We start from the raw sequence: 26,425 nt of genomic DNA, 5'->3' as shown, positions 1-26,425 counted from the left end.
AGTTTCTTTTTTCTTTTGAATTCCTTCCACACACAATGCAGACACGCACTTTCTTAACTGAAACGCTTCGCACCTTTCTCTTTGGTAACGGAAGAGGGATAAAAAGAACCGCTCGACCTGATGATGGGATACGCTCAGTGTCCTTCAGCAGACCTGACTAGAGGCGCGCCCGACCCGTCGTGCTGCGTGCCCGTGCCGAAGACAAAGTTAAAATTTTCGCGAAGCGCACGTATGCATTTCACTGAGTTAAACAGGTAAGTGCTTTAACTTTTATTTTAGAAAAGTCCACTTTTTGTTTACATTAATGATGCCTAACGGGCAATGAGGGCTTATATACTGTGTGACTATATAACAGGCCGATGCTGGTCCCTCACTTTCGTTTTCGATATCCATCTCCAGAACAAGTCCGAAAAGCCAGAGTCCGATTCAGTGATAATACGTAAAACGTCCATGGAGTATTTTTGCTTTGCAAATTTGTTTTAGTCTCTCACCAGATGTCAATGCCATTTTACAGGCGGTTTGCTTTTCATTACTCATGCATGCACAGGAAATCAAGGTCAAATCAACAAAGCTACATAGCTTTCCTTCAACCAAATATAGTCAAACTAAAACATAAGGGTGAGTTTTGTCACAGTTTACAGCCCATTACTATCCTCTACCCTGAATTTTGACAAAAGTCAACATCAGCCCTAAAAGAGTTAATTGTGAATAAGGAAATGAGATGAGTTTGTGGTAAAATGACAGATTTCGCAAACAGACAACTGTGAAATATCAGTTGTGTTTAGTAATGGCAAATATCGAAGTTGCCAGAAGTTACAGTCATCATTTGCAGATCAATAGCCAGGATCAATACCTACCACATGTCAAACTGATGTTTCTTATACTGATAATGCCAGGTATGTGTTTATTATTTGTCTTTTTCTTACGTTTGTATTTTATTAGCTTTATAATGGTTTTTAGTTTAAAATAGTTTATTTTTCTGGAATTATATTCACCCATGGTACATCCATCTGTGACAGGAAATGGGTGCAGAAAGGCTACAGAAAGAGAAAACCCAGAGATTTCAAGTTAAGATGCATGTTGGACAAATTATTCGCAGGTCATAGAGCTGGAGAGTTGTATATTAAATAGTCATGCAAATAAGAATTGTATTATATACTCTGCACATGTGACAAAAAACAAAATTAAATTAAACAAAAATGAAATAAGCAAACTCTGAAAATCAGAGCACACCTTTCTCTACAGGCCCCAGTGCTTGTGGTTTGAATGTCAAAAGCCAGTGATGTAGTCCTTGAGGTAGTCTAGTTCTCATGGGTCAAATGTAAGGTGCAGGTACAGAGCAGATGGGGTCCAGTCTTCCTCTAAACTAAACAATGTTTCCAAAACCAAGTTGACCATACCTGATGCTGTAGTGTGGTTATGTCCATTTTTAACATCTCTATTTATTCTGGATCACCTCATCAGATTTCAGAAATGCTTAAGGGGCCTTCATGTGCCATGCCCAAGGTAAATCATCCAAAGACGTTTATTTATTTTTTTGTTCTTTATTTTGCCTTATACATTTTCTCGTATTAGGAATTTGTTAGTTTTCACATACCCTTTGGGGCAATAGCGCATGGTCAGCCATTGTACAGGGCCAAGCAGAGTTGGATCTCTTTTGGCAGTGACGGGGATTCGAACCGGCAACCTTCGAGATACCAGCACAGATCCTTAGCCTCAGAGCCACCACTCCGCCAAGTATAAGGGTAATACTAGTTCAGCTAAGCATGTGAGCTCTGTTTCTCTTGCACTGTAATCAACAGAGTAACTGCAAGTTCCAAACCTCCTTTTCTTGATATTCTTATTAATTTTCTGTGACTTTGATTTAACCGGCCACAAATTCTTCATACTTAACTCAGTTTACATTCAATATTCCATATATCAAAATGACTGACAGGCATTTCTCTTTCATAATATGTACCTCTGGAGAAGAAGTTATGTTTTGTATATTAAAAACAGCACAGTAAGTTGGAAAACTCACATTTTTGCAAAAAATATACTTTGAAAGTTGTTCTTTTTAACATAAATGTTGGAATAAGCTCCCAAACACCACTAAAGTGATCCACAGTGTAACAGCAATACATTAAAACATTGGTTATTAAAGAATCACGGATAACATGTCTGTTTTTATTTTTTTTTTGAAGTAGTAAAAGAGAACAGGATTCTTTTTTCAGGTTTTTCTGTGTTCAGATAACTTTTATGGCCACTCTTTATTGAAAGAACAAGCACTAGATATGCAAATAAAGACTAGGGTTTGCACTTTCAGAATTTGTACAACTGTTGAAGGAATTAGGCTCAAGAGATGAAGTTACAGAACAGTAAAATTGCAAACAACTCCCTGAGGACACCTGGAAAAAGAAAAAAAGTTATGAAATTCTAGCAACCAATTTTCAGAGTTTTATTAAATATTATATTTTTATTCAAATATTAAAGGTGTAGCTCTATTGTATAAGCAACTGAATTTACATAACAGTGGCAATCAATGCATACATTTACTCTGGTTATTTCAGTAGTTTACACCCAAATGATATATATAAAATGTCTGTGTATATAACGACTGTCTAGTTTTGTTGAATACACGTCATTTGATCTCTCAGTCATCTTTCAGTGCATTTTGCTTATTATAATTTTATTTCTGTTGTTCACGTGACCTTTATCTGGTTTCCTGACTTGTATTAACCCTTTATGCGGTTGCTGAATGCTAAGTAACCCTAAAATTATTCTTGCACTTTCATTTCTGTGACAAAAACTTTTTCAGACATTGTCATTGCAGAATATTCTGCTGACAGTTCCTTTTTAATGAATTGCTGATAGATAGACGTAAAATTTAATTATTTATTTTTTACTTCTTTAAATTTACTGACAGTTGGCAACCCTCCATGAAATCCTCCTGCTTTAGTAGGCATCCCAGTTGGCCTACATGTAATTGTTGGGAACCATTAGTGCTCAAATATACCTGTGACTGCTCTCTTTGTACTGAAGATTTCCTGATAAGCTTTTCTGATTAACAGCCATGTTACGTTAATGCTCAAATGTGTGTGTATTATTAAGTGTGCACTATGATGAACTGATGCCTTTCCCAGGGTTGGTTCCTTCTTTGCACATAACACAGCCTGGACTTTGGTTCTCCATAATCCTGCACTGGAATATGTATGTAGTAACATTTTTCCTGAATTTCTGGTGCAGAATTGCGCATGGGGATGTCACAACAAGGCAGACAGAATGAAATGTAACATGAGGAGTACCGTGGTGATTGAACCTTCTTCTTTCAGCCTTGCTCATTTTGTTCACATACATCATAGTGTCAGTCCAGCCAACAAGACAAATGTCTCAGTTGCTTACAAATTCTGTCTATAGCCAAAGAGTTTGGTATTTAGAAGGACTGTTGCATCTCACAGAATTTTCAAGAGGGAATAGTTGTGTAGAACATGGTCTGATATTCAGCTTTCAAAATGACGCAATCACATGTGGTCTCAGAGCAGTTTTCCCAAGCCCCCCCATAAAACTGAAATCATCTCAATTCGTGCATTAATTTTTGGCAAGTTTTTTTGCTGCCTCATGCCTGGAATTTCATAGAGGGCAGGTACTCACTGCTGGACTGCTCGTTTCCTTTCAGCAGTCTTTTGAGGTTTCTGCATGTGGCAAGGATGTTTGTCTCCTGTGGAAGGATCTAGAAAAAACAGTTTGTAAAATTTTATCATTGAGTCTAGATCTTTGGCTACTATCTGGTGAAAGTCTAAACCTTTGCATTGTAGTTTAAACAATATGTACTTTCTTGTGGGCATTTCAAGCACATTGTTATGCTGCTCTTGTTATATTTATAACTACACTATTTTCTTTCTTTTTTAAGGTGGAATGGCCATATTCCACATCTATACACCACAAGCTGAGATCAGTGCCTCTCTTCACTCAGATGTTCTTCTGCCCTGCTTCTTCAGCCTGGCCAATAGTAAAAATGAACTGAAATACGTTATTGTCACCTGGAAATGTAATGGAGTGAGAATTGCACAATACATGAATGGGGAAGTGAAGTCCTCCAGCAGAGCAGAAATGTTAGAAAATGATCTGGAGATGGGCAATGCCTCTTTGATCCTCAGAAATGTCAACCTTAATGATAAAGGTGACTATGAGTGTCAGGTGTATGAAGTTCCAAACTTAGGAAAAGTGAATATGTCACTTAAAGTTACAGGTAAGAAAAGACGTCATAATCCTCTGTTCTACTCAAAAATAAACAGATAGAAAGCCATTTTTCTTTGAAAGTAAGTGAAGCTTCCATGTTACGTGGTGACATATCGGTAAGCCTCTCAGTGAAGCAACAGAAATTGTGGTGGTACTTCATGGAAAGTGAGATCTGTAATGAATAAGGGATTCCCTTTCAAAACATATGTCGGCTTTACAAGTGCACAATGTGACTTTAAAATTGAAAACATAGTACTTGAAATAATAGTCTTATGTACAAAGTTAATGCCCAGTTTCACAATGAATTCCCAGTTTAATATTTTCAGTACAGTATGCTTCTGGATGTAACAAGTACCAGACTTGAATCTATTTTATGTGTATTAGTCTGCTCATAGTATGCTAAAGCAGGTTTAGGTTTTTACGTAGTTTTCGACACTGAAAGGTACTTTTAAATATGTAGTTACCTCTCAATATACATATTTTGCCATTTTATGCAACAGAGGTGGGTGTAGTTAAAGCCACATTTGCTCAAGGTTCCATTTGAAGACAGAAATCATACAAATTTCAATTCAATTTAATTCAATTCAGTTGTTTTTTTATATAGCAATTTTCAATGGCTCTAGGCTCAGAACACACAAGAGTCCATATATAAAGCAATAGTAAAACAAATAAAATAACATAATTTATGTTTCTTTACACAGAGAATAAGTTGAATACACAGTAAATGTAGAGCAATCTCAGTTTAATTAATATTACAATTAAGAAATCAAAATAAAGTTTAATGCATTCTAATAGAAGAAAACAAACCTCTGTCGGGGTACATGGTTGGTTATAACAGAGAAAGTTAAAATTAAAGTAAGCCAAAATAATACAAAGCCAAGGACAGCATCTAAACATCCTTCAGAGAAACACCACACTGAGCAAAACTGAAGAATCTATAACGCATGACAATGTCAATAAGAACAATGATAAGTATGTAATTATTGAAGATTGTTTAAGCAGGTTCAAAGATTCTTATTCGTCTGAGAAGAGGAATGAAATACACAATACCAAATCATTCTTTAGACATTTTAAACGTTAAGAGTATACCAAAAGGGAAACATACTATTGCTAAATCTTTGATGATCCTGAATTGTTATGCACATGCTTCCAAAACTTACACAGTTGACAGAATTGCTCATAAATACTGCTTAGATTTAAAAAAAATTAAGGCTATACCACCAAAAAGAGGATGTCAAGAAAAAATACAAAAGCCACATAGTGTGACCAAATTCACTGCATGCTGTAAAGAACAGTCACAAAAATTAACAAGCTAATATTCCAAAATTCACAACTGAACAACTAATCTTCTGACTACCTCCATTCCTCTTCAGATTTCAGCATTTCCTTTAAAATCATCAGAACATTAAAAAAATTCTGAGGAGAACGGGCCATTCTGCCCAAAAAGCTTATCCATCTTATTCATCTGGATTCTCCAGTAGAACATCAAGTCAAGGTATCTAAAGTCCTGGGGTCTCATGCATACTCATTACCATACTCGTTATTTTGTGTGTGTGTGTGCCTTTGGTTCTTTACACAAAGAAGACCTTGATAGCATTTATGCCAGATATGCCTTTGACAAGTATTTATCTATTTCTGTGCTGTTGTTGTAGAATTTATTTTAAAGTAGCAACTGAGATCCACTATATTAATTACTTTCAGAATTCTATCATGTCACCTCTTAATCTCCAATTTCTTAAACTGAAAGTTGAACTCCTTTAGTTTCTTCTCATGGCTCTTACCTCTCTGTCACAGATTTGCTGTTCTCCAGGATTTCTTTAGTGCTGCAACATGTTTTTTTTTTTTATTATGAAGACTAAAATTGCATGTAGTTTTCAGGATGAAGCCTCACTGGTGCTTTATAAAGTGTAAGCATAACCTCCTTGACTTGTATACCACACATCATGGGTGCCACATAATCTGACAATCTTTCTTGATCATTTCTGTCCCCTGTCTGGGTACAGATAGGGATGTGTCCACTGTGATCCCCAGGTCCTTCTCATAAGTTGTACTTTCAGTTTTCAGACCTCCCATTGTATGTTCAAATCTAATATTTTTACTTACGATATGTAATACATTTCATTCACTTACATTAAAGATCCCCTGCCACAAATCTGTCCAAGCCTCTATACTCTCCCAGTCCCTCTGTGACTTGTTTGCTGATTCTTTGTTATCTATCCTTCCATCTAGTTTGGTATCATTTGCAAACTTAACCAGCTTATTGGTTTTATTCTGGTCCAGATTGTCCTCAAAACACACTGCATTCCATTGATCCATTGCCCATTTAGGCCTGAAAGTTTTCTAATGTGTGTAAATCTTCAGCTGTCTTTAACTGTGCATTATTCTATGCATTCAACTATCCTAGTGAAGTCCAGAATGGAAAGTTTGCTGTTAAAGTTTCATTGATATTTGTTTCTTTTCCAGCTGCTCCACAAGTCTTCCTAAAGCCTCCTGAAATTGCTGTTGACAGGATTAAACTCCTAGAGTGCCATGTAGTGGGCTTCTACCCTGAAAACATCTCTGTGGAATGGTGGTCACATTCAAGACCCCTCTTTAACATGACACCTTTGCTGGTGTACCAGAATCCAGATGGCACCTACAGTACAGTGAGACACCTCAATTACACATCACTTGGGATGAACGTCAGTGAAAAGTTGTCCTGCCAGGTGACTCATGAGTCTCAGGAAGGAAAGCCAATTAAAATCCCATTGCAGATCTGTAGTAAGTGAATTTTCAAAATTCAATTGTCTGTTTTCTTTTTTCTTTTTTTTTAAATTGATTTTATTGTAAATCACACAACATTCCATACAAATAGATCAATTTTTGCAAAAATAGGATTGAAAACAAATCAACCCCCATCCCTGAGAAAGAGAGCTAAGCCAGCAGAGTAAAACTTAAACCTTGTAAAAATGAGTAAATAGATGAAGTAATAAGTGAATAAAAATAAATGGAGAAGAAAAAAAAAAAGAAATGGGAAGAGAATTACTTCCTCAGTGCTTTAAATGATTATTCTAAAATATTATTGATTAGCTCCTGCCAGGTTTTGAAAAAGTTCTGCACAGATCCTCTAAGTGAGAATTTGATTTTTTCCAGTTTCAAATCGTATAAGACATCAGTTACCCACTGACTTAAAAGGGGAGAGTTGGGATTCTTCCAGTTTAGCAAAATAAGTCTGCGTGTCAAAAGTGTAGTGAAGGCAATCAGTTTGTTTGTCCTTCTCCACTTTAAGCCCCTCTCTGAGCCCACCAAACACAGCTGTTAATGGGTTAGGAGGGATTGTGACACCAAGGCTGTCTGAAAGGCACTTAAACATTTTTGTCCAGAATGATGTTAATTTGGCGCAGGCCCAAAACATGTGACCCAGTGAGGCTAGAGCTTGATTGCAACATTCACAGGTTGGATCTTGTCCTGGAAACATTTTGGACAATTTTAAACAAAACAGATGTGCTCGATATTTAATTTTAAGTTGAATAATTGTATTTTTTGCACATATGGAGCTTGAGTGAATTCTCTGCATTGCTACCTTCCACTCCTTTTCCGAGATGTTGAGTGAGAGATCCTTTTCTCATTGTCCTCTTGGATCTTTGAAAGGGAGGGACTCTAAAATCCATCCATCCATCCATTTTCTAACCCGCTGAATCCGAATACAGGGTCACGGGGGTCTGCTGGAGCCAATCCCAGCCAACACAGGGCACAAGGCAGGAACCAATCCTGGGCAGGGTGCCAACCCACCGCAGGGGACTCTAAAATGATTTTATATATTAAAGAAATGCTGTCCGAGTCCTCGAGACTGAGCAATATCTTTTCCAGCATAGAGGGATGTGGGAGTTGAGGAAAATTGGCAGGTTCTGTTTAACAAAGTTTCTAATTTGAAGGCAGTGAAAGAAATATGTTGCTGGAAAGTTAAATTAGGAATTTAATTGTTCGTAGGATGCAAAGACATTGTCTATGTACAGATCTCTAGGTGATTTAATACCAAATGTTTTCCAGATATTAAAAACTGCATGTGTTTGCAAGGGTTGAAAAAGGTGGTTCTCATGCAGAGGTGCCACCAATAAATGTTTCTCTATCTTAAAATGCTTCCTACATTCGTTCCATATTCTGAGTGAGTGAAGCAAAAACGGGTTGTTAGTATATTGGCAATAACTTGCATTTATTGGGGCACAAACCAAGGAATATAAAGAAGTACTGCAGGATTTTATTTCTATTGTAGACCAAGCCTGTTTGTGTTCATCTATTTGTGTCCATGTCCAGGTTTTTATTGTTTGTATGTTTGCTGCCCAGTAGTAAAATTGAAAGTTAGGTAGAGCCGTGCCACCTTCTGCCTTAGGTCTTTGTATGGTCGCTATTTGGATACGTGGATGTTTTAGGTCCCAAATAAATGAGGTTATAGTTGAATTGATTTCTTAAAAAACTATTTATTGAATTGTTTTGGAATGTTTTGAAATAAAAAGAGAAGCTTAGGAAGGATATTCATCTTAACAACGTTAAATCTTCCAGCTAGAGTGAGATGAAGGGTTGACCATCTATGCAAGTCTTACTTAATTTTTTCCATACAGAGGGCAAAATTTTATTGATAAAGAGCTGTATGTTTACTTGTGATGTTTACCCATAGGTATTTAAACTGATCAATTGTATATTTTCAATAAAATAAGAGGTGTTGCCACATAGAAAAGATGAGGACATCTTGAGACTTTGAGCAAAGAACAAATGTAATGTAGGCTTGTTCTTCAGGTTACCCTGGTGGCTCCAAAAATAAGCTAAATAAAAACTGTTTAAAATCTTTGAACAACTTGTATGAAGGTGTACATCCTTGCAAACTAATTAGAGGCATAATTGGGTTTCATGCGTTCCTTTCCCAAACCTGCATGTGTTGAGGATTTGTGTAACTATCCTCGGTTGCCTCAGGTTTATAATTTGGAGTTACCAGTCAATCAAAGGTCCACTACTACATGTTGTCACCATGTATATTTCATACACAGTGACCAGGCTAGTATTGTAATCCAGAACTCTGAAACTGTGTGACAGCAAGGCCACCTTGCTGCTACTTTGCCAACTCAAGCCAAACGACATTGTGACTGTGACTGAGTAAAATGAATGACTCTTTACTATTTTGTCCTTTTGCAGAGCCAGTCTTGACGTTGTTCCCCCAGACTGTGTCCACAGAAGGAAAGCATGATAGTGTGTGCCAACTGAAAGGCTGCTTCTTTAGTAAGGCTGTTATCAGATGGATTCACAAAAACACTACTATAGCAAAATACACATGCATGGACGCAAGGGTGTGTGGGAGCAAAGTAGTCCTCACAGTTTCCATAACAAAGGACAAGATGATGGAAGATCGAGGGGCGCTCTTCTGTGAGGCAAAAATAAAAGACTTTGACATGCTTCTCACTCAGCCTGTCACTTTTGCACATAAAGGTAAGAAATGGATTTGTCTGTATGGTGATTATGAATAATAAAATGTTACATTCAAGTGAAATACTCAAAAATCTGTTGTATGTGTTTCTGTATTTGAAAGGTTTGAGACTGGCTTCAGCTTCCGCAAGACCCTTTTCAGGATAGAGTGGGCTTGGAAATTGAATAGATGGATTGATTATTTTACAACATAAAAACAAAAGCAGATGAAAGGATGATTTAATATAAAAATATAACTCTGCTTTGACTAGGTTGTATGGAGACCTGTGAGGTACGGTGCCTTGCTTATTCATATTGAAGGAACTCAGCCACTGGCAAGCTGTGATCAACAAGGCCGTTGTTTTATGAAAATACTATATGTCCTTGGTTAGAATGAATAGCAGATGTTGGAATTCCTAACCGTTAACAGAAACTAGATAACAGGCATAAGTTCACTGATGGTGACGGTCTGCTGGCTAACGTGTTATTTTAATTGTCCTGAGTAGGTACACGAGGGGCACATAGTTTTGCTCGGGTGATTTTGGAAATCTACTATGATAAGCTTCAATTGGTTGTCATGGATTATTCTGTTTACTCTGCTATCTAATGCAGTCACTTATACAAAATTAAAATATTCACCGGATGAATTTTATTGACATCAGACAAATCATGAACTGCCTGCTGATCTCCTACTGCAATGCAGCATTCTACAGCATCCAAAGTACATTCACCAAGGAACTTGTTACTGTATGGTGGTGCTCACGTGATGATGTCAGCTTTGCAAGCGAGAGAGAAGCAGCTGAGAGCAGAGAGTTTTTGTGTTTTCTGTGGTGTGAGAGTTAATTAAATAATACATTTTACTCCTATAAACTTGTGTTTTGGTTGGCACTAAGGAATGATGTGGAAATTGTTAAAGCTATTTTCCCTTTAGAAGGGTTTTTTTGATTTTTTTCCGCCTGCACAGAAGCAAAAGTAGCCGGGTGTTTGGGGCTTGCACTTGGAAAAGTTACTTGCACTTGTACATGTATTTGTTCTTGTTATCTGTATTTGAACTGGCATCGAAGAGGCAAAGCAGAAAACGGCAGTAACTGATAACGGCATCTGTAAGTAAATAATCATGTTGTAGCAATAAATAGTTAATAAGTAACAGAAACACCTATTCCTTAGTTTTAAAAAAATCAGCAGTGAGGCGCCTCAACCCGCTTCTATTAGCTGACGAGAATTGTAAGGAATTTATATCCAAACAAATCAAATTCTTTCTAGAGACAAATACATCACCCGAGATCTCTGCAGGAATACTCTTGGAAACTCTTAAGGCCTTCTTAAGAGGTCAGGTTATTTCATATCTTTCCCAAAGAAATAAATCCGAAGCCAAGAAAGTAGCAGAGATAAAAAGCGAAATTACTAAAATAGATAAAGAACACGCCACTCTACCAAGCGAAACCCTACATAGGAGGAGGCAGGCTCTACATTCGGAATTAAACCTCTTGACAACTAAAGAAACTGAAAAACGAATCTACAAATCCAGACATCATTATTATGAACATGGAGAAAAAGCTAATAAGCTTTTAGCTCAACAAATTCACAAGCAAGAAGTGCGCAACGGAATCTTGGTAATCACCAACACGAACGGAGATAAAATCGTTGAACACAAAAATATAATGTACACTTTCAGAGACCACTATAAATCCCTATATGCTACTGAGTTTAAAGAAGACAATACACAATCCAATACATTTCTGGATACACTACAGATACCACAAATAGACGCTTTTAGTGCGGAGGAACTTGATAAACCTCTGGCCTTATCAGAATTACTAGATGCTATAAAGTCACTCCAAAGCGGGAAAGCAGTAGGCCCTGACGGCTACCCTGCAGAATTTTACAAGAAATTCCCCGCTCAGCTAGCTCCCCTCCTATTAGCAACATTTACAGAAGCCAGAGATAACCAATCTCTTCCTCAAACCTTTCGCCAAGCACTAATCACTGTTTTTCCAAAACAAAATAAGGACTTATCAAAATGTGCATCATACAGACCAATTTCACTTCTGAATAACGACGTTAAAATACTCTCTAAAATCATAGCTAGAAGGATGGAGAAAGTGCTCCCCTCGGTAATATCACAAGACCAAACTAGATTTATTAGGGGCTAACACTTATCTTCAAATCTTCGCTTGTTTAATGTAATATACTCACCAACTAAATCAAACACCCTAGAAATATTATCATTGGATGCAGAAAAAGCATTTGACATGATTGAATGGAAATACCTTTTTACTACATTGGAGAAGTTTGGGTTTGGCCCGAACATTTGTGCATGGATTAAATTACTGTATACTAACCCAGAAGCTTCAGTTTGCATCAACAACATTTGCTCAGACTACTTTAAACTAGAACGTGGCACTAGACAAGGATGCCCCTTGTCACCGCTGCTGTTTGCGATTGCCATTGAACCACTGGCAATACATTGTCGAAATACTGATCAGATAAATTAGAGATCTTTATATAGACAATGTCTTTGCTTCCTATGAACAATTACATTCCAAATTTAACATTCCAGCTACACATTTCTTTCACTATATTCAAATCAGGAACTTTGTTAAACAGAATCTTCCAGATTTGCCTCATCTTGCACCCTCATCCATGCTGGAAAAAATATTGGTCAATCTCAAGGACTTTGACTCCATGTCTACAATATATAAAATCATTTTACAATCCCTCCCTTTTAAAGACCCAAGAGGACACTGGGAAAAAGATCTCTCAATTAATATATCAGAAAAGGAGTGAAAAGTAGAAATGCAGAGAATTCACTCGAGCTCCATATGCACAACTCAAAATTATTTATCGAGCACATCTGTCTCGACTAAAACTCTCCAAAATGTTTCCAGGACATGATCCAACCTGCGAACGTTTCAACCAAGTCCCAGCCTCGCTGGGTCACATGTTCTGGGCCTGCACCAAATTAACATTATTCTGGACAAAAAAATGTAATTACCTTTCAGATAGCCTTGGACTCACAATCCCTCCTAACCCATTAACAGCTGTGTTTGGGGTTCTTCCAGAGGGGTTTAAAGTGGAGAAAGACAAACAAATTGTGATTGCATTCACTACACTTTTGGCACGCAGACTTATTCTGATAAACTGGAAAAACCCAAACTCTCCTCTTTTAAGTCAGTGGTAAACCGATGTGTTATACTATTTGAAATTGGAAAACATCAAATACTCAGTTAGAGGATCCGTACAGACTTTTTTCAAAATATGGCAGGATCTAATCAGTAATATTTTAAAATAAGTTCATGAAGCATAGAGAATTTATTAATTTAGGTATGTTTAAAAGCTGTAAAATTTTCACGCCGTTTGGCTTGCTCTCTCTCTCAAGGGTGGGGATCGAACTGTTCTTACCTCAATTTTTCTTTTTGTAAAAACTCGATTGCTTTGTATGGATTGCAATAAAATGAATAAAAAAAAAAATCGGCAGTGGTCTCCCCTGGACTTTCTCGTCTACTCAGATATGGGGATGGATATTTGAGGAGTAAACCACAAGACAATAATTATATTATGTACATTAGAGAACCATTAACAACAAATCTAATCAAATTAATAATATATTGAACATTTAATATAAAAGTAATGTTGAATAAATCAGACTCTGCAGCTGCATGAATAAAAAAAAACTGAATATGTGTTCAGGTAAAATACCACTTCTGGTTGATGAATTTAGCCCAAACGTTAATACAGAGCTATAATTTTGTTGTAACAACCACATGCCAAATTTCATCCATCTGTCTTGCCTTTTTGAGTTATCGTATTTATATATACACACACACACACACACAGACATAATTCCAAAAAACAGTATTATCAACTCAGGGAGGTCTAAAACATCAAGATTCATCAAAATCTTGGGGTCAAATTTTTTCATGATTTCTATACTTTATACTTTGTATACGAGAAAGTAAAAAAGGCTGTGGATTACTTCAAAGCAATAAAGGGGAAAAGCTCAATGGTGCGAATGTAGGCGACCAGTGTTAAGACGTTCGATCAGGCACATGGGGCTGTAGGAGCAGATAAAACAGTAAGAAATTAACTAGCAACAGATATTCACTAAGCAAGTTTTATTTATTTATTTTAGATTGAACAGTTCTTAGTCATCTGGAAGTAGAGTAGTTAAGTTGGTAAGCCTAAGAGTTTATTAATACAGGGGAATAAAAAACAGTGTGAGTGGAGCACTTTTAAATAAGGGGAGCACAAAGTTAGGAGAGCAGACAGAGAAAAGTAAAGGTTAACCTCATGGAATGACAAACAGCAGGCAGTTGAGAGGGAGAATATTAGCTTAAAGGGACAGAAGGTGTAAAGTAGCTGTCACAGTTCTATAATCTTATATCTGTGGCTTAAATTTTTTCAAGTTTTACCATTTAAGTTAAATTATTTAATTTTAATTAAGAAGAAAATAACAAAAGGTTAAGGTAGTTTTAGTAATCCTAAATCAAATTATAATAATGAGGCCAGTGCAAGTCCTGTTGGATGAAGGACTTTTTAGATGACGGTTTAGAACAGCCAGACTTCTATGATGGCTACATCTGAAGGAGATGCCAGCTGATCCAGCACCGCAAGCTCAGAGTCAAACATTTGCCATTTTCCAGTCATTCGGAATCTCACAAGTGCACATTGACTTTCTAAAAATATGTGTCAAGGGTTTATACAGTATATGTACTCGATGATAAGAGATGTGACCAGCATTGGTCAGTCCTATAGTCGCTGCTATTTTTAATATATATATAAATGATTTGGTAGAAATAGAAGAAACAAGTTGGTTACGTTTGCAGATGATACCAAGATAGGTGGATTAGCAGATAATTTGGAATCCGTTATGTCATTACAGAAGGATTTGGATAGCATACAGGCTTGTATGGAGGAATATTTCGGACAAAATTAAATAAATAAAAGTAGACCTACTGTGAAATGTGAGCATAAATAAATAAATGTGTCATGAAATGAGAGCCTAAATAAATAAATTTGTCATGAAATGAGAGCATAAATAAATAAATGTGTCACGAAATGTTTTTTTGTTGCTTATTTATTTATTTCATTTTGTCCGTAACATTCCTGCAAACTGTCATGAAATACGACTTGAAATAAAACTGTCACTTTCACTCGTCAAAGTTGAGAGGGTGGGCTCTAACATGCACTCTAGTTACTGATTGGTGAATCGATAGCACAAGAATTAATTAGAAAAATGCTTACTACTGCCGATGAAATGGATTCTGCCGAAGATATTACGTATTTCAGTGAGAGAAGTGAAGATTTGTCGGAAGAAATTACAATGTTTGCGGTGCATATTCGCAGCTACTTTTTCAAACAACTCTACAGCTCTGATAAGTGGCATGGTTGTTTGAAAAAGTAGCTGCGAATATGCACCTGACTTTATACTCGTAAAACAAGGGTCAAATACTCAGTTCAAAATATTAGTTGACGCTGCTTTGGGCATTCCATGTCAAAGTACCTAAACTAATGCAGCCGTTGCAGCTTACCGTATATCAAACTGGCTCATTCGCCTTGTGATCGTCTTCTCCGATACACCACATAGATCTGCAATCTGTCGTACTTTTAAACCGCATAACAGAAGGTGTTCTATTGACTCAGCTGGAATGTCAAAGGATGGACGTCCAGAGCAGGGTACTGCGTCACCTGAACTGGAGTGTAGTAGAGTCTGTTCCACCTATTCTTCGATAATTTCAAAAATAGTTTAATCTACATCAGAGTCTAAAAGGGCCGCCAACATTGTATTTTTTTTCCGATAAATCCTCAATTCTCTCTCTGAAATACGTAATATCTTCGGCAGAATCCATTTCATCAGCAGTAGTAAGCATTTTTCTAATTAATTCTTGTGCTATCGATTCACCAATCAGTAACTAGAGTGCATGTTAGAGCCCACCCTCTCAACTTTGACGAGTGAAAGTGACAGTTTTATTTCAAGTCGTATTTCATGACGGTGTGCAGGAATGTTACGGACAAAATGAAATAAATAAATAAGCAACGAAAAACATATTTCGTGACACATTTATTTATTTATGCTCTCATTTCATGATATATTTATTTATTTAGGCTCTCATTTCATGACACATTTATTTATGTTCACATTTCACAGTACTTTTATTTATTTGTGCATTTATTTATTTATTTATTTATTTAATTTTGTCCGCAATATTCCTCCATAGGCTTGGGCAGATTTGTGGCAGATGAAATTTGATGTCAGTAAATGTAAAGAATTACACATGGGAAGTAAAAATGTGAGGTTTGAATACACAATGGGCGGTCGGAAAATCGAGAGTCCACCTTATGAGAAGGATTTAGGAGTTGTAGTGGACTCTAAGCTATCAACTTCCTGACAGTGTTCAAAAGCCATTAAGAAGGCAAATGGAATGTTAGGTTATATAGTGCATTGATGTACGGAATACAAGTCCAAGGAGGTTCTGCTCAAGCTTTATGACGCAGTACTCATCTGGAGTACTGGGTGCAGTTTTAGTCTCCAGGCTGCAAAAAAGGACAAAGCAGTGCTAGAAAAAGTCCAGAGAAGAGCGACTAGGCTGATTCCAGGACTACAGAGGATGAGTTATAAGAAAAGATTAAAAGAACTGAGCCTTTTCAGTTTAAGCAAAAGAATATTAAGAGATGACATGATTGAAATGTTTAAAATTATGAAGGGAATTCGTCCAGTGGATCATGACTGTTATTTTAAAATGAGTTCATCAAGAACACGGGGACACAGTTGGAATCTTGTTAAGGGGAAATTTCGCACAAACATAGGAAAGCTTTTCTTTACACAGAGAACCATAGTCACTTGGAATAAGCTACCAAATATTGTAGTAGACAGTAAGATTTCAGGGACTTTGAAAACTCAACCTAATTTTTTTTTAGAAAAATTAAGTGGATAGGACTGTTGAGTTTTGTTCACCTGAATGGCCTGTTCTTGTGTAGATTGTTCTAATGTTTGTCACCATTTGTATCTCAGCAGGAGTAACAAGGTGTCAATTCATTCATTTCAGTCTGAAAGAAGCTATCATCCATATATTTCTGGATGACATGTTGATCATAACTTGCTGATTAGCAAGGCAATGGGCCTGAATACATTTCCTTATGTACAACAAGACCTGTCTGATTAGCTAGATGCTTCAACCATCTGGCCATGACATTGAGTTGATGGAGTTCAGGTGTGAACCGGGGAAACGTGTGAAAAAATGAAACAGTCTGTGTTTATAAGGCAGCCAGTGTTTCGAATGCAGAAGACAGAACACACATAAAGTCATGAATGACTGACAGTTTTCTCCAATTAAATAGCAATAAAACTCAGATGATCCTCAATGGTTGTAAATCTATATTCGCTAAAGTTAACAGTTCTTCCATTTTAATTAACAGTGCTATCACGAAACAGGTCAAGAGCCTGGCCAGCATTCTCGACAGTATCCTGTCTTTTTCATCCCATATAAAAAATATTTCTTGGACTGCCTTCTTTCATCTCCGAAACATTTCTAGACTTCAGTACCATGTTGTGTAAGAACAGAATGATGTATTAGTTAATGTCTTTTTGTATTTTTTCATAGTGGTTCTCAATTCTGTATTAAAACTTGCTTCATAAACACTAATATGAACAAGTTTTTTGCTGCAAGTAAAACCAATTTTTTTCTCACACTTAAGTTAGTGGCATAACCAAGCGAAAAAATTGGTAGAGTCCAGTAAAAAAAAAATCTGAAAATGCAGGGTATAGTCTCCAAGTGAAAGCCAGACTATGGGATGGATAGTCAGGATCACATTATGTGCCTAAGCTTTCACTGATGATAACAAGAAGGCAAGAACGCAATAAAGTCAGTAGTAGCTGTGGTTGTTTTAATATCTGTACTGCTGTGTTTTATTTGGCTATGAATAGGAGGTTTCATGCTAATTATATTTACTTGTATTTCTTATTTTTCCAGAAAATGGAAGCATGCTTGCTTATATATTACCTGTGGTAAATGGAGTAGGACTTTCTCTCTTGGTTTGTCTTGCATGCCTGATGTATTGCAACCCATGTAAGTGAACCTTTCTTAACTTCATTTATAATCAGTTTGATATTACATAAACTCATTCTCCTGAAGTCAATTATTTTTGATAATAAAAGTTCAAAAGAGAAAAGACCCCTCAGCCCAAATAATTAATTTGTTTAAGAGAATACAAACATGTGTAAAAAGTGTTTTTTGTTGTTGTTTTTTTTTTTCTTCAATGATTAATGTTTGGAAACTTAATGTACTGTTTTCTACTGACACACTAATGCAAAAGACAACACATAATCTAGGGTGCTTAAGACTTTTGCACAGTACTATGTAAATGTATATTTTTTGAATAAAGCCAGCATATCAATAGTTAGTCCTGAATATAAAAAGCCTTGTGTCTAAATATATGAAGTCAAGCTTGAATAAAGTGAAATGTGAACATTTAAAGGGAGCTCAGTCATCCTTTGTTATCTGATCTGTTTCTGAAAAAAGGATGGAAAAATATTTTCTATTATTTTAAATGGGGAAAAGTAGAAAGCTTATCAAAAAAAATCTCGAACCAATTTTCTCAAATTTTACTCCAACCATCTTAAGCATCTACTATATAACCATTAATTGTTTATTTTTTTTAATGATATAAAACAATCCATTCATCCAATTATCTAATCAAGAAACTGTTAATAAGGTCATTCATTGGAATGTTTTGGTATATTAGTCTACTGTACATTCGAGATACAAGTTTCCAACTATGAGACTGTTAGAGAGTTAAGATGCATTTCACTTTCACTAATGAGAAGAGAAATAGTATATAAAACATTGTGTTGTTAATGCTTTTTAACTATAAATAAATACAGTTAATGGGCGGCAAAGTGGTAGGAGACCTGGGTTTGCTTCCCTGGTCCCCTCTGCGTGGAGTTTGCATGTTCTCCCCATGTCTGCGTGGGTTTCCTCCCACAGTCCAAAGACATGCAGGATAGGTGTGTTTGGTGTGTGTGTGTGTGTGTGTGTGTGTGCCCTGTGGTGGGCTGGCGCCCTGCCCTTGAGCTGGCTGGGATTGGCTCCAGCGGACCCCAGTGACCCTGTGTTAGGATATAGCGGGTTGGAGGATGGATGGATGGAAATACAGTTCATTTATTTCCATTGATTCCTAAGAAAAATGCTCTTATTCTCAAAATGATATCATGGTACACATGAAATAACAAAAACTTGTCTGTTTTATTTCATATACATTTTAAAATTCTGTACAACCTGTTATTTCTTCTTATGGATGAAATGTCTCTCTCTCTCTAAACATACATTATGGAAGAAAAACTTAGATTCCTACAAATTTGTTCTCTCATGTGTCTTAGGTAAAATGAGCAGAGAGCGGTCAATTTACAGCCAGCACAAAGTAAGTGAGGTTTAATGAACTCTGTGGATTACACAAAAATCCTGTTTTCTGCTGCAGTCAAACTATGGCTTATCAGTGCACAAAAACACACTATAATTTCTAGTAAATGGATTAAAATACTGTATTAATTTTTAAATACTGTTCTTAACATATTTATCGGAAATTCACTTATTTCTGCAATTAGTATATTATAGAATTAATGCTATTTATATTTGGGTTAAAAATAAATTAAAACACTATTTATAATTGTAAGCAATGCTTTAAAAGATTTTAAAAAATTACATTTCTTTGAACTGAATATATATGTGTATATTTATATGATACCAGTGTATATTATTTTCAATATTTCAGTACAGGACTTAATTTGTAGAATAATACATACTGAGATGGAAGAAACCCTGCATGCCACTCTAACCTTGAGCAGGGGCAAATCAATGGGGAAAGGTAGCTGCTTTATCATTAAAAAAATAATAATAACTTCAAGGAAGGTTATAATAAAGAGGAGAGTCATAACAGAACAAATACAAGCAAAATCTTACTAAAGGCTATCTGGGCCTTACCACATAGGTTTTAAAGACTGGCTACTCTCTGGGTTGGCTGTTTCATGTGTCTGCCATCCATAATATGGTTTTACAACCACTAAATAACTTCCAATTTTCCAAAAAGACTCACATTATCTCTTCCACTCCACACACTACTTGCCTTCCAGCTGAGATCTTGCCATAGTTCACTCATCGACTCCAAACTAGATAGGTTACAGGTTAAAGGACACCATTATACCCCAGTATTTTACTTAGTGTAAGGCTAAGGGTCCATGCCGGTATCCAGAATGTTCCTGGTTTATATCCCTGTTACTGCCAAAGGGGATCCTACTCTGCTGGGCCCTTGAGCAATGCCTTTAACCTTCAATTGCTCCAGGGGTGCTGTACAATGGCTGGCCCTACTCTCTGACCATAAGGGGTATGTGAAAACTAACAAATTCCTAATACATGAAATAGTAAAAGGCGAAATAAAGAAAAAAAAGTCCTCTCTGGTCAGAAGACAAGGCATCCTGAAAAATTGCTGGTTCTTTTGTAACCCCGTGCCCTAAGGAAACTTTGCAAAACATTTACTTTCTCTCAGGCCACAACATTCTTCTGTTAGTGATAGAATCCCTGTCTATTGCTCCTCCTGCCCATATACAGAGGATACCACCACACTATGATGGTTTACCCATACCGACACTTGCAATACCTTTCCTATCACCATTATATGCTATTGTTTTCCAGATATAGTACAACAGGTATATTACAAAGCTCAACTAGTTATACAGGTATTTCAATAGAAGAAAATTTGATGTTCAAAAACGTAATCTGTAAAGGATCAAAGTGATAAAGTTTACAGCTTTACTATTTCACATTTAAAGTAGTTTCTGGGCTGATTTTCCTGGCTTTTACTAATTTTATTCATTTTAGCATGGAATCTTTACTCTAAATAAAGACTTGCGCTTTTCTTGCTGCAAGTATTTGTTTGCATACACTTGTGAAATATTCAAGTCAATGGTATTTCTTAACTAGTTCTTTTAAAAGAAGGTGGATTTGCCCAGAGAAAAGGATTTTTCCAATTAAACAACTCAGAAATAAGAATCAATTGTGTTTTAATGATTTTATCCAAGGATACCTAACTGGGAGCTTGAAAATAAGTACTTTATTTAGAGTGTACTGTTGTCATGAATTGTTATAGATTACGACATTTTGGGACATCATGTTTTTCCATTTTTCATTTTGTTCTTTGTTGAAAAAACTATATACTGTACCAAAGACTGTTATATACTTATCCTTCACCCTATTTCTTACTTAGGCTCAATACAATATAATTGCAGACTGGATTATATATGTGAAAAAGTAAGCATATTGCATGGAAACTGTTGACTTTTTCAACATATTTACAAAAGGTAAACAGTGGGTCTTTATGTCAAAAGGTAAAGGTGATGAAAAATGACATATAAAATTGACATAGTGTGTTAATTCTCATACTCTTCTTCTTCTTTTGGCTGCTCCTGTTAGGGGTTACCACAGCGGATCATCTTGTTCCATATCTTCCTGTTTTTGTCATCTTGTTCTGTCACACCCATCACCTGCATGTCCTCTCTCACCATATCCATGAACCTTCTCTTAGGTCTTCCTCTTTCCTCTTACCTGGCAGCTCTATCTTTAACATCCTTCTCCCAATACACTCAGCATCTCTCTTCTACACATGTCCAAACCAACGCAATCTCGCATCTCTGACTTTGTCTCCGAACCGTCCAACTTGAGCTAACCCTCTAATGTCCTCATTTCTAATCCTATCCATACTCATCACAAATCTCTCTGCCACCTCCAGCTCTGTCTCCTGCTTTCTGGTGAGTGCCACCGTCTCCAGCCCATATACCATAGCTGGTCTCACTACCATCCTGTAGACCTTCCCTTTCACTCTTGCTGATACCCGTCTATCACAAATCACTTCTGACACTCTTCTCCACCCACTCCACCCTGCCTGCCCTCTCTTTTTCACCTCTCTTCCACAATCCCCATTACTCTGTACTGTTGATCCCAACTATTTAAACTTGTCCACCTTCGCCAGCTCTACTCCTTGTATCCTCACCATTCCACTGACCTCCCTCTCATTTACACACATGTATTCTGTCTTGTTCCTACTGACCTTCATTCCTCTCCTCTCTAGAGCATATCTCCACCTCTCCAGGGTCTCCTCAACCTTCTCCCTACTATTGCTACAGATCACAATGTCATCAGCAAACATCACAGTCCACGGGGACTCCTGTCTATTCTTGTCTGTCAACCTGTCCATCACCAATGCAAATAAGAAAGGGCTCAGAGCTGATCCCTGATGTAATCCCACTTCCACATTGAATGTATCTGTCACACCTACTGCAGACCTCACCACTGTCTCACTTCCCTCGTACATATCCTGTACAACTCTTACGTACTTCTCTGCAACCACCAACTTCCTCATACAATACCACAACTACTCTCGAGGCACCCTGTCATATGCTTTCTCCAGGAAATTGCATCTCCCCCTTCTTCTTATTCTTCTTCTTCTTCCAACAGTAGCCCAATTTCCGCCAGCACCCTGTTGGCTAACAGTACTGGTGGCAGTCGTTGTTAACCCGGGGCTCGACCGATCTGGTGTAGAAATCTGTATAGTTGTTTGCATGTTGATCTGGCAAAATTTTTCACAAGATGCCCTTCCTGACGTGACCTTCCCTATTTATCCCGGCTTGGGACTGGCACAAAGAAACACACTGGTTTTTGCATCCCCTGTGGCTGGGTTTTAATTCTCATACTCTAAGTGAAAAAATGCAGATTTATCACATGAAAAAAACTAAGTCTACCCCAAAATTAATCACCATTTCTGGGGCTCCTCTGGAATTAAGGGCCCTGAAGTTTAAACTTCATTAGTTTCATTATAGATCAACCCCCTGCAGATAGACTTTTTCCTATTTAAACCACAGATATTAAAGGTCTGATGTCCTCTTTGCTATTGATGTGTGTAGTGTCATTTTGCAGAGAGCAAAAGAGCTCACTTAAGGCACCCAGAAAGAGGGCTGTCAATACCTATTTGTCTAGCAATGGATTTAAAAACATGACCAAATCTCTTGAAATGAGTCATTCCACTGTAAGGGAAATCGTCTTCAACTGGCATAGATTTCTAGCGACGGCTAGTTTGTCCAGCACTGGCAAGATGAGAAAATTCAGCCCAAGTGCTGTCAATATGACACTAAAAAAAGTCGCCAAGAAATTCAAACTTTGCAGGTAACACTTAACAGTTAGTGTTAAAGTTCATGCTTCTACAATATGAAAGAGATTACACATATTTAACCTGCATGCAAAGTGTGGCAGGACAAAGATTTTGCTGTCCAAACTGAACATTAGGACTAAAGTTTGGCATTAAGCATCCAGGCAAAGACTACACAATCTGGAACAATGAGCTCTGGACAGATGCCTCAAAGCTAGAATTATTTGGCTACAGTAACAGTATACCTCATTCTGGATGAACCAGAAGTGGAACTTTGTATATGATAATACACCAAAGCACACTAGCAAAGCCACCAAGGAATGGCTTACAGTAAAGAGAGGAAATAAAGGGTGGCCAAGTCAAAGACCTGAATTGAGTAATATTGATATGTTGTGGGTGGATTTAAAATGGGCAGGGCATGCAAGAAAACCTACAAACATTTACAAATTAAGGAGAATGGCAGAGAGGAGTGAGTGGTCAAAAATGTCACTGAGTCAAAATCAGAGACTGGTGGGCAGTTATGCAAAATACCTACAAGACGTCATTTCTGCTAAAGGGAGAACCACCAGCTTGTGAGTCTAAGGGTGGAATTGCTTTTATCCCCCGGAAGTGATGTCATCGGGGCCAGGCGGTATTTCCCATAATTGGTCTGCAGAGAAGTGAGAGAAAGTGTTTGTGCCCATCGCCACCCCCTGCTCTGGCATGGAATTACTCTCATTCAGGCCCTTCAGCTGCCTCCCATGTGTACATACTGTATGTGACACCTGAAAACAATACACTTGTAGACAGCAGATCTAAAATATAAGACTGGAGGGAGTGGAGATCAGGGAGTATATGGATGTTAAATTATTAAGTGTCCATTAATGTAAGACATAAAGTATTATGATTGTTTCTAAAAAAATTGGGACAGGTGACCTGCCTGACAAAAGTAATTTTGGGTAAGAGACTGGGGCATAGAGCAGTAGCCAATAAGATCCATGCAGAAAGAAGAGTTGGTAGTGACAAAGCACATCATTATTTCTGTGCTGCAGAAGGTCAATGCCAAGAAGGAGTATTCCCAGTAAATGCATGGATGCCCTGGAAGGGGGAATACACAGACAGACGGAAGGACAGCAGTTGTTTTTCTCGTAGTGTTTTAGAGTGCAGGTAACCCAGTCTAAGTGTGCTATGTCACTGTAACAGCAAAAGTGTAATAATTCAGTATAAAAGTTAAAAGATTAAAGAATAGAATAACCTACTAACCATCTAATAGCTTTTATACCAAAATCTTATTACATAAAATCTTCTGCGCAGTTTAAGCCACCTGATATAAATAATGCAATGTCAAAAATGATTCAGATGTGAAAAGCTTAAGCTGATAGATATTAAAATAATATTTTTATTTTTTGTCCTTATTTCAATCAGACTGCAAAATGGAGTTCATATAGCAGTGAGGTTACCACAGAAACTCAATTACTGTGAAATATCAATTTAAGAAGATATAAGAAGTTCACAACGTTGCCCAAGTGGAGCGTATGTTCTTCCCATGTCTGCATAGGTTTACTCAGCAGTTGACCCAATACTGTAAATAAGTTGAACTTCAACATGTGTACCATGGAGTAGAAGAAGATCGATGAATCAAGGACTTTAACTTTTTTTTTTTCAAAACTCTACCACTAATTATCAAATGTTTCCAAGACAATAAAGAGCAGAAACATGACATTGTCAACAATGGTCCATATAGTTAATGCTGTGGTGCTTCCAGCAGTGATATATGGGTATTAGAGTTTGACCTTCACTAAAGCTGAATGTAAAAGAAACAATGCTTTTGAACTTTGGTGCTTCACAAAACTGCCGAGGTTTCCTTGGACAGCAAGAAGATTTAACAAAGCAGTTCTTGAAGAAATACAACTAGAGTTCTCATTGGAAGCCATGATTGTCAAAGAAAAACTCAAATACTTTGACCACTTAGTGAGAAGACAATACCTCTTTGAGAGAAATCTAATGTTGTCAAAATTTGGAGCAAAAGGAGAAGAGGAACACAAAAATGAAAACAGATAAACAACATTACTGAAAGTATGCATATGACCTTGAAGGAAGTAAGAAATGCAGTTTCAGGTAGAAAGGCCTGGTGTGCTGAAGTCCATTGGGTCAAGAACAGTCGGATTTGACTAAAACAGTTTAGTAACAACAACAGAAACCTCTAACTAGTTTTTATATAATTGTTTTCATCTTTGTTTTGCTTTTTTGGTATGGGGTGCTTTTTGTAAAAAGGTGTACTGTTTTTCTTTTTTGTCTTTTTTTTGTTTCTAATATTATGAACAAAAATTATTTACAAAGATAAAAATCAGTGTATATACAAAAATACAAAAAAGTACACAACAAAGCCAAATCATGTGAATACTGCCTACTGTAACTAGGAGACATTTATCTCTATCTATCTATCTATCTATCTATCTATCTATCTATCTATCTATCTATCTATCTATCTATCTACAAAATAAGGTGTAAGCCACTATGCTTGATGTACTATAAGGATAAGCTACTCCAAAATCACTCTCCACCATGACTGAGTCAGTACATTCCTTTGCCCCTCAAAATAGATTCTTGTTTGCAAATTCTTTGTCTAGATAATGACAGGCAATTTTTTACCATGATTATATTGTATGGAAATTATGTGCATTTTAAATTATAATTTGAAAATTAAGTGAAAGATTATTGATAGGCATGTGAAGACTGATTTAAGATGAATGATTTAAGTGAATGCCTCCTGTAATCCATCCATCCATTATCCAACCAGATATATCCTATCCACAGGGTCACTGGGGTCTGCTGGAGCCAATCCCAGCCAACACAGGGTGCAAGGCAGGAAACAAACCCCGGGCAGGGCACCAGCCCACCGCAGGGCACACCCACACACCAAGCACACACTAGGGACAATTTAGGACCACCAATGCACCTAACCTGCATGTCTTTGGACTGTGAGAGGAAACCCACACAGACACAAGGAGAACATGCAAACTCCATGCAGGGAGGACCCGGGAAGCGAACCGTGGTCTCCTAACTGCCAAGGTAGCAGTGCTACCCACTGCACCACTGTGCCACCGCCTCCTTTAATGAGAATGATAAATAGCCAGCTTCTTTGCAGAACTTCAGGGTACAGAACGGTTTTCTCTCCATAGTACCATGGGTTCTGTTTTGATCCTTTGAAAAGGAGTACATAATTTTAGTGCTGTGGGAGCTGCGTAATTAAAATAAAGAACTCAAATAATCTGAATTTGTTTTAAGTCCTTGTTTAAATGTACTAGAGAAGTCCTAAGTTATTGTTTAAATCTACACTGCTATGCAGTGTGATGGGTGATAACACAGAGTGGCTATTTAGTACACAGATGTAATAAGCAGTAAACATTCCTGTCATGCTGGGAGCCATAAATAGGTTATTGTTTGGTTATTGTTTATTGAATGACTTTAAGGATGTTAAAATAATCAAAGGAAAAGTCATACATATGGTATGGGGTGCTTTTTGTAATAAGGTGTACAATTTGTTCTCATATTTTTTTTTGTTTACATTTACAGTATGACAAATATAAAAATGCTGTTTTTT

At 37.0% G+C, this 26,425-nt stretch overlaps 1 protein-coding gene across 1 annotated transcript; it reads left to right on the top strand.

The window, feature by feature from the left end:
- Positions 1-787: 787 nt before the first annotated feature.
- On the top strand, positions 788-24,855 carry LOC120536367. Its single transcript, XM_039764691.1, has 7 exons — positions 788-896; positions 3,890-4,228; positions 6,682-6,978; positions 9,385-9,675; positions 17,622-17,717; positions 19,028-19,068; positions 24,247-24,855. The coding sequence occupies exons 1-7, from the start codon at positions 788-790 to the stop codon at positions 24,301-24,303; spliced, it is 1,230 nt and encodes a 409-aa protein (XP_039620625.1). The 3' UTR covers positions 24,304-24,855.
- The last annotated feature ends 1,570 nt before the right edge of the window (positions 24,856-26,425 follow it).

Source organism: Polypterus senegalus, chromosome 10 (assembly GCF_016835505.1).
Source record: "Polypterus senegalus isolate Bchr_013 chromosome 10, ASM1683550v1, whole genome shotgun sequence".
Taxonomy (NCBI): Eukaryota; Metazoa; Chordata; class Cladistia; order Polypteriformes; family Polypteridae; genus Polypterus; species Polypterus senegalus.
The sequence above is the reverse complement of the archived record's forward strand: the minus strand, read 5'-3'. Positions and strand labels throughout refer to the sequence as shown.

Excerpts from the sequence above, each read along its gene's own strand:
- LOC120536367 (XM_039764691.1), top strand. The coding sequence starts at position 788 with ATGGCAAATATCGAAGTTGCCAGAAGTTACAGTCATCATTTGCAGATC. Across the intron at positions 897-3,889 it reads TCTTATACTGATAATGCCAG|GTGGAATGGCCATATTCCAC; the intron begins GTATGTGTTTAT and ends TTCTTTTTTAAG. Across the intron at positions 17,718-19,027 it reads CCTGATGTATTGCAACCCAT|GTAAAATGAGCAGAGAGCGG; the intron begins GTAAGTGAACCT and ends CATGTGTCTTAG.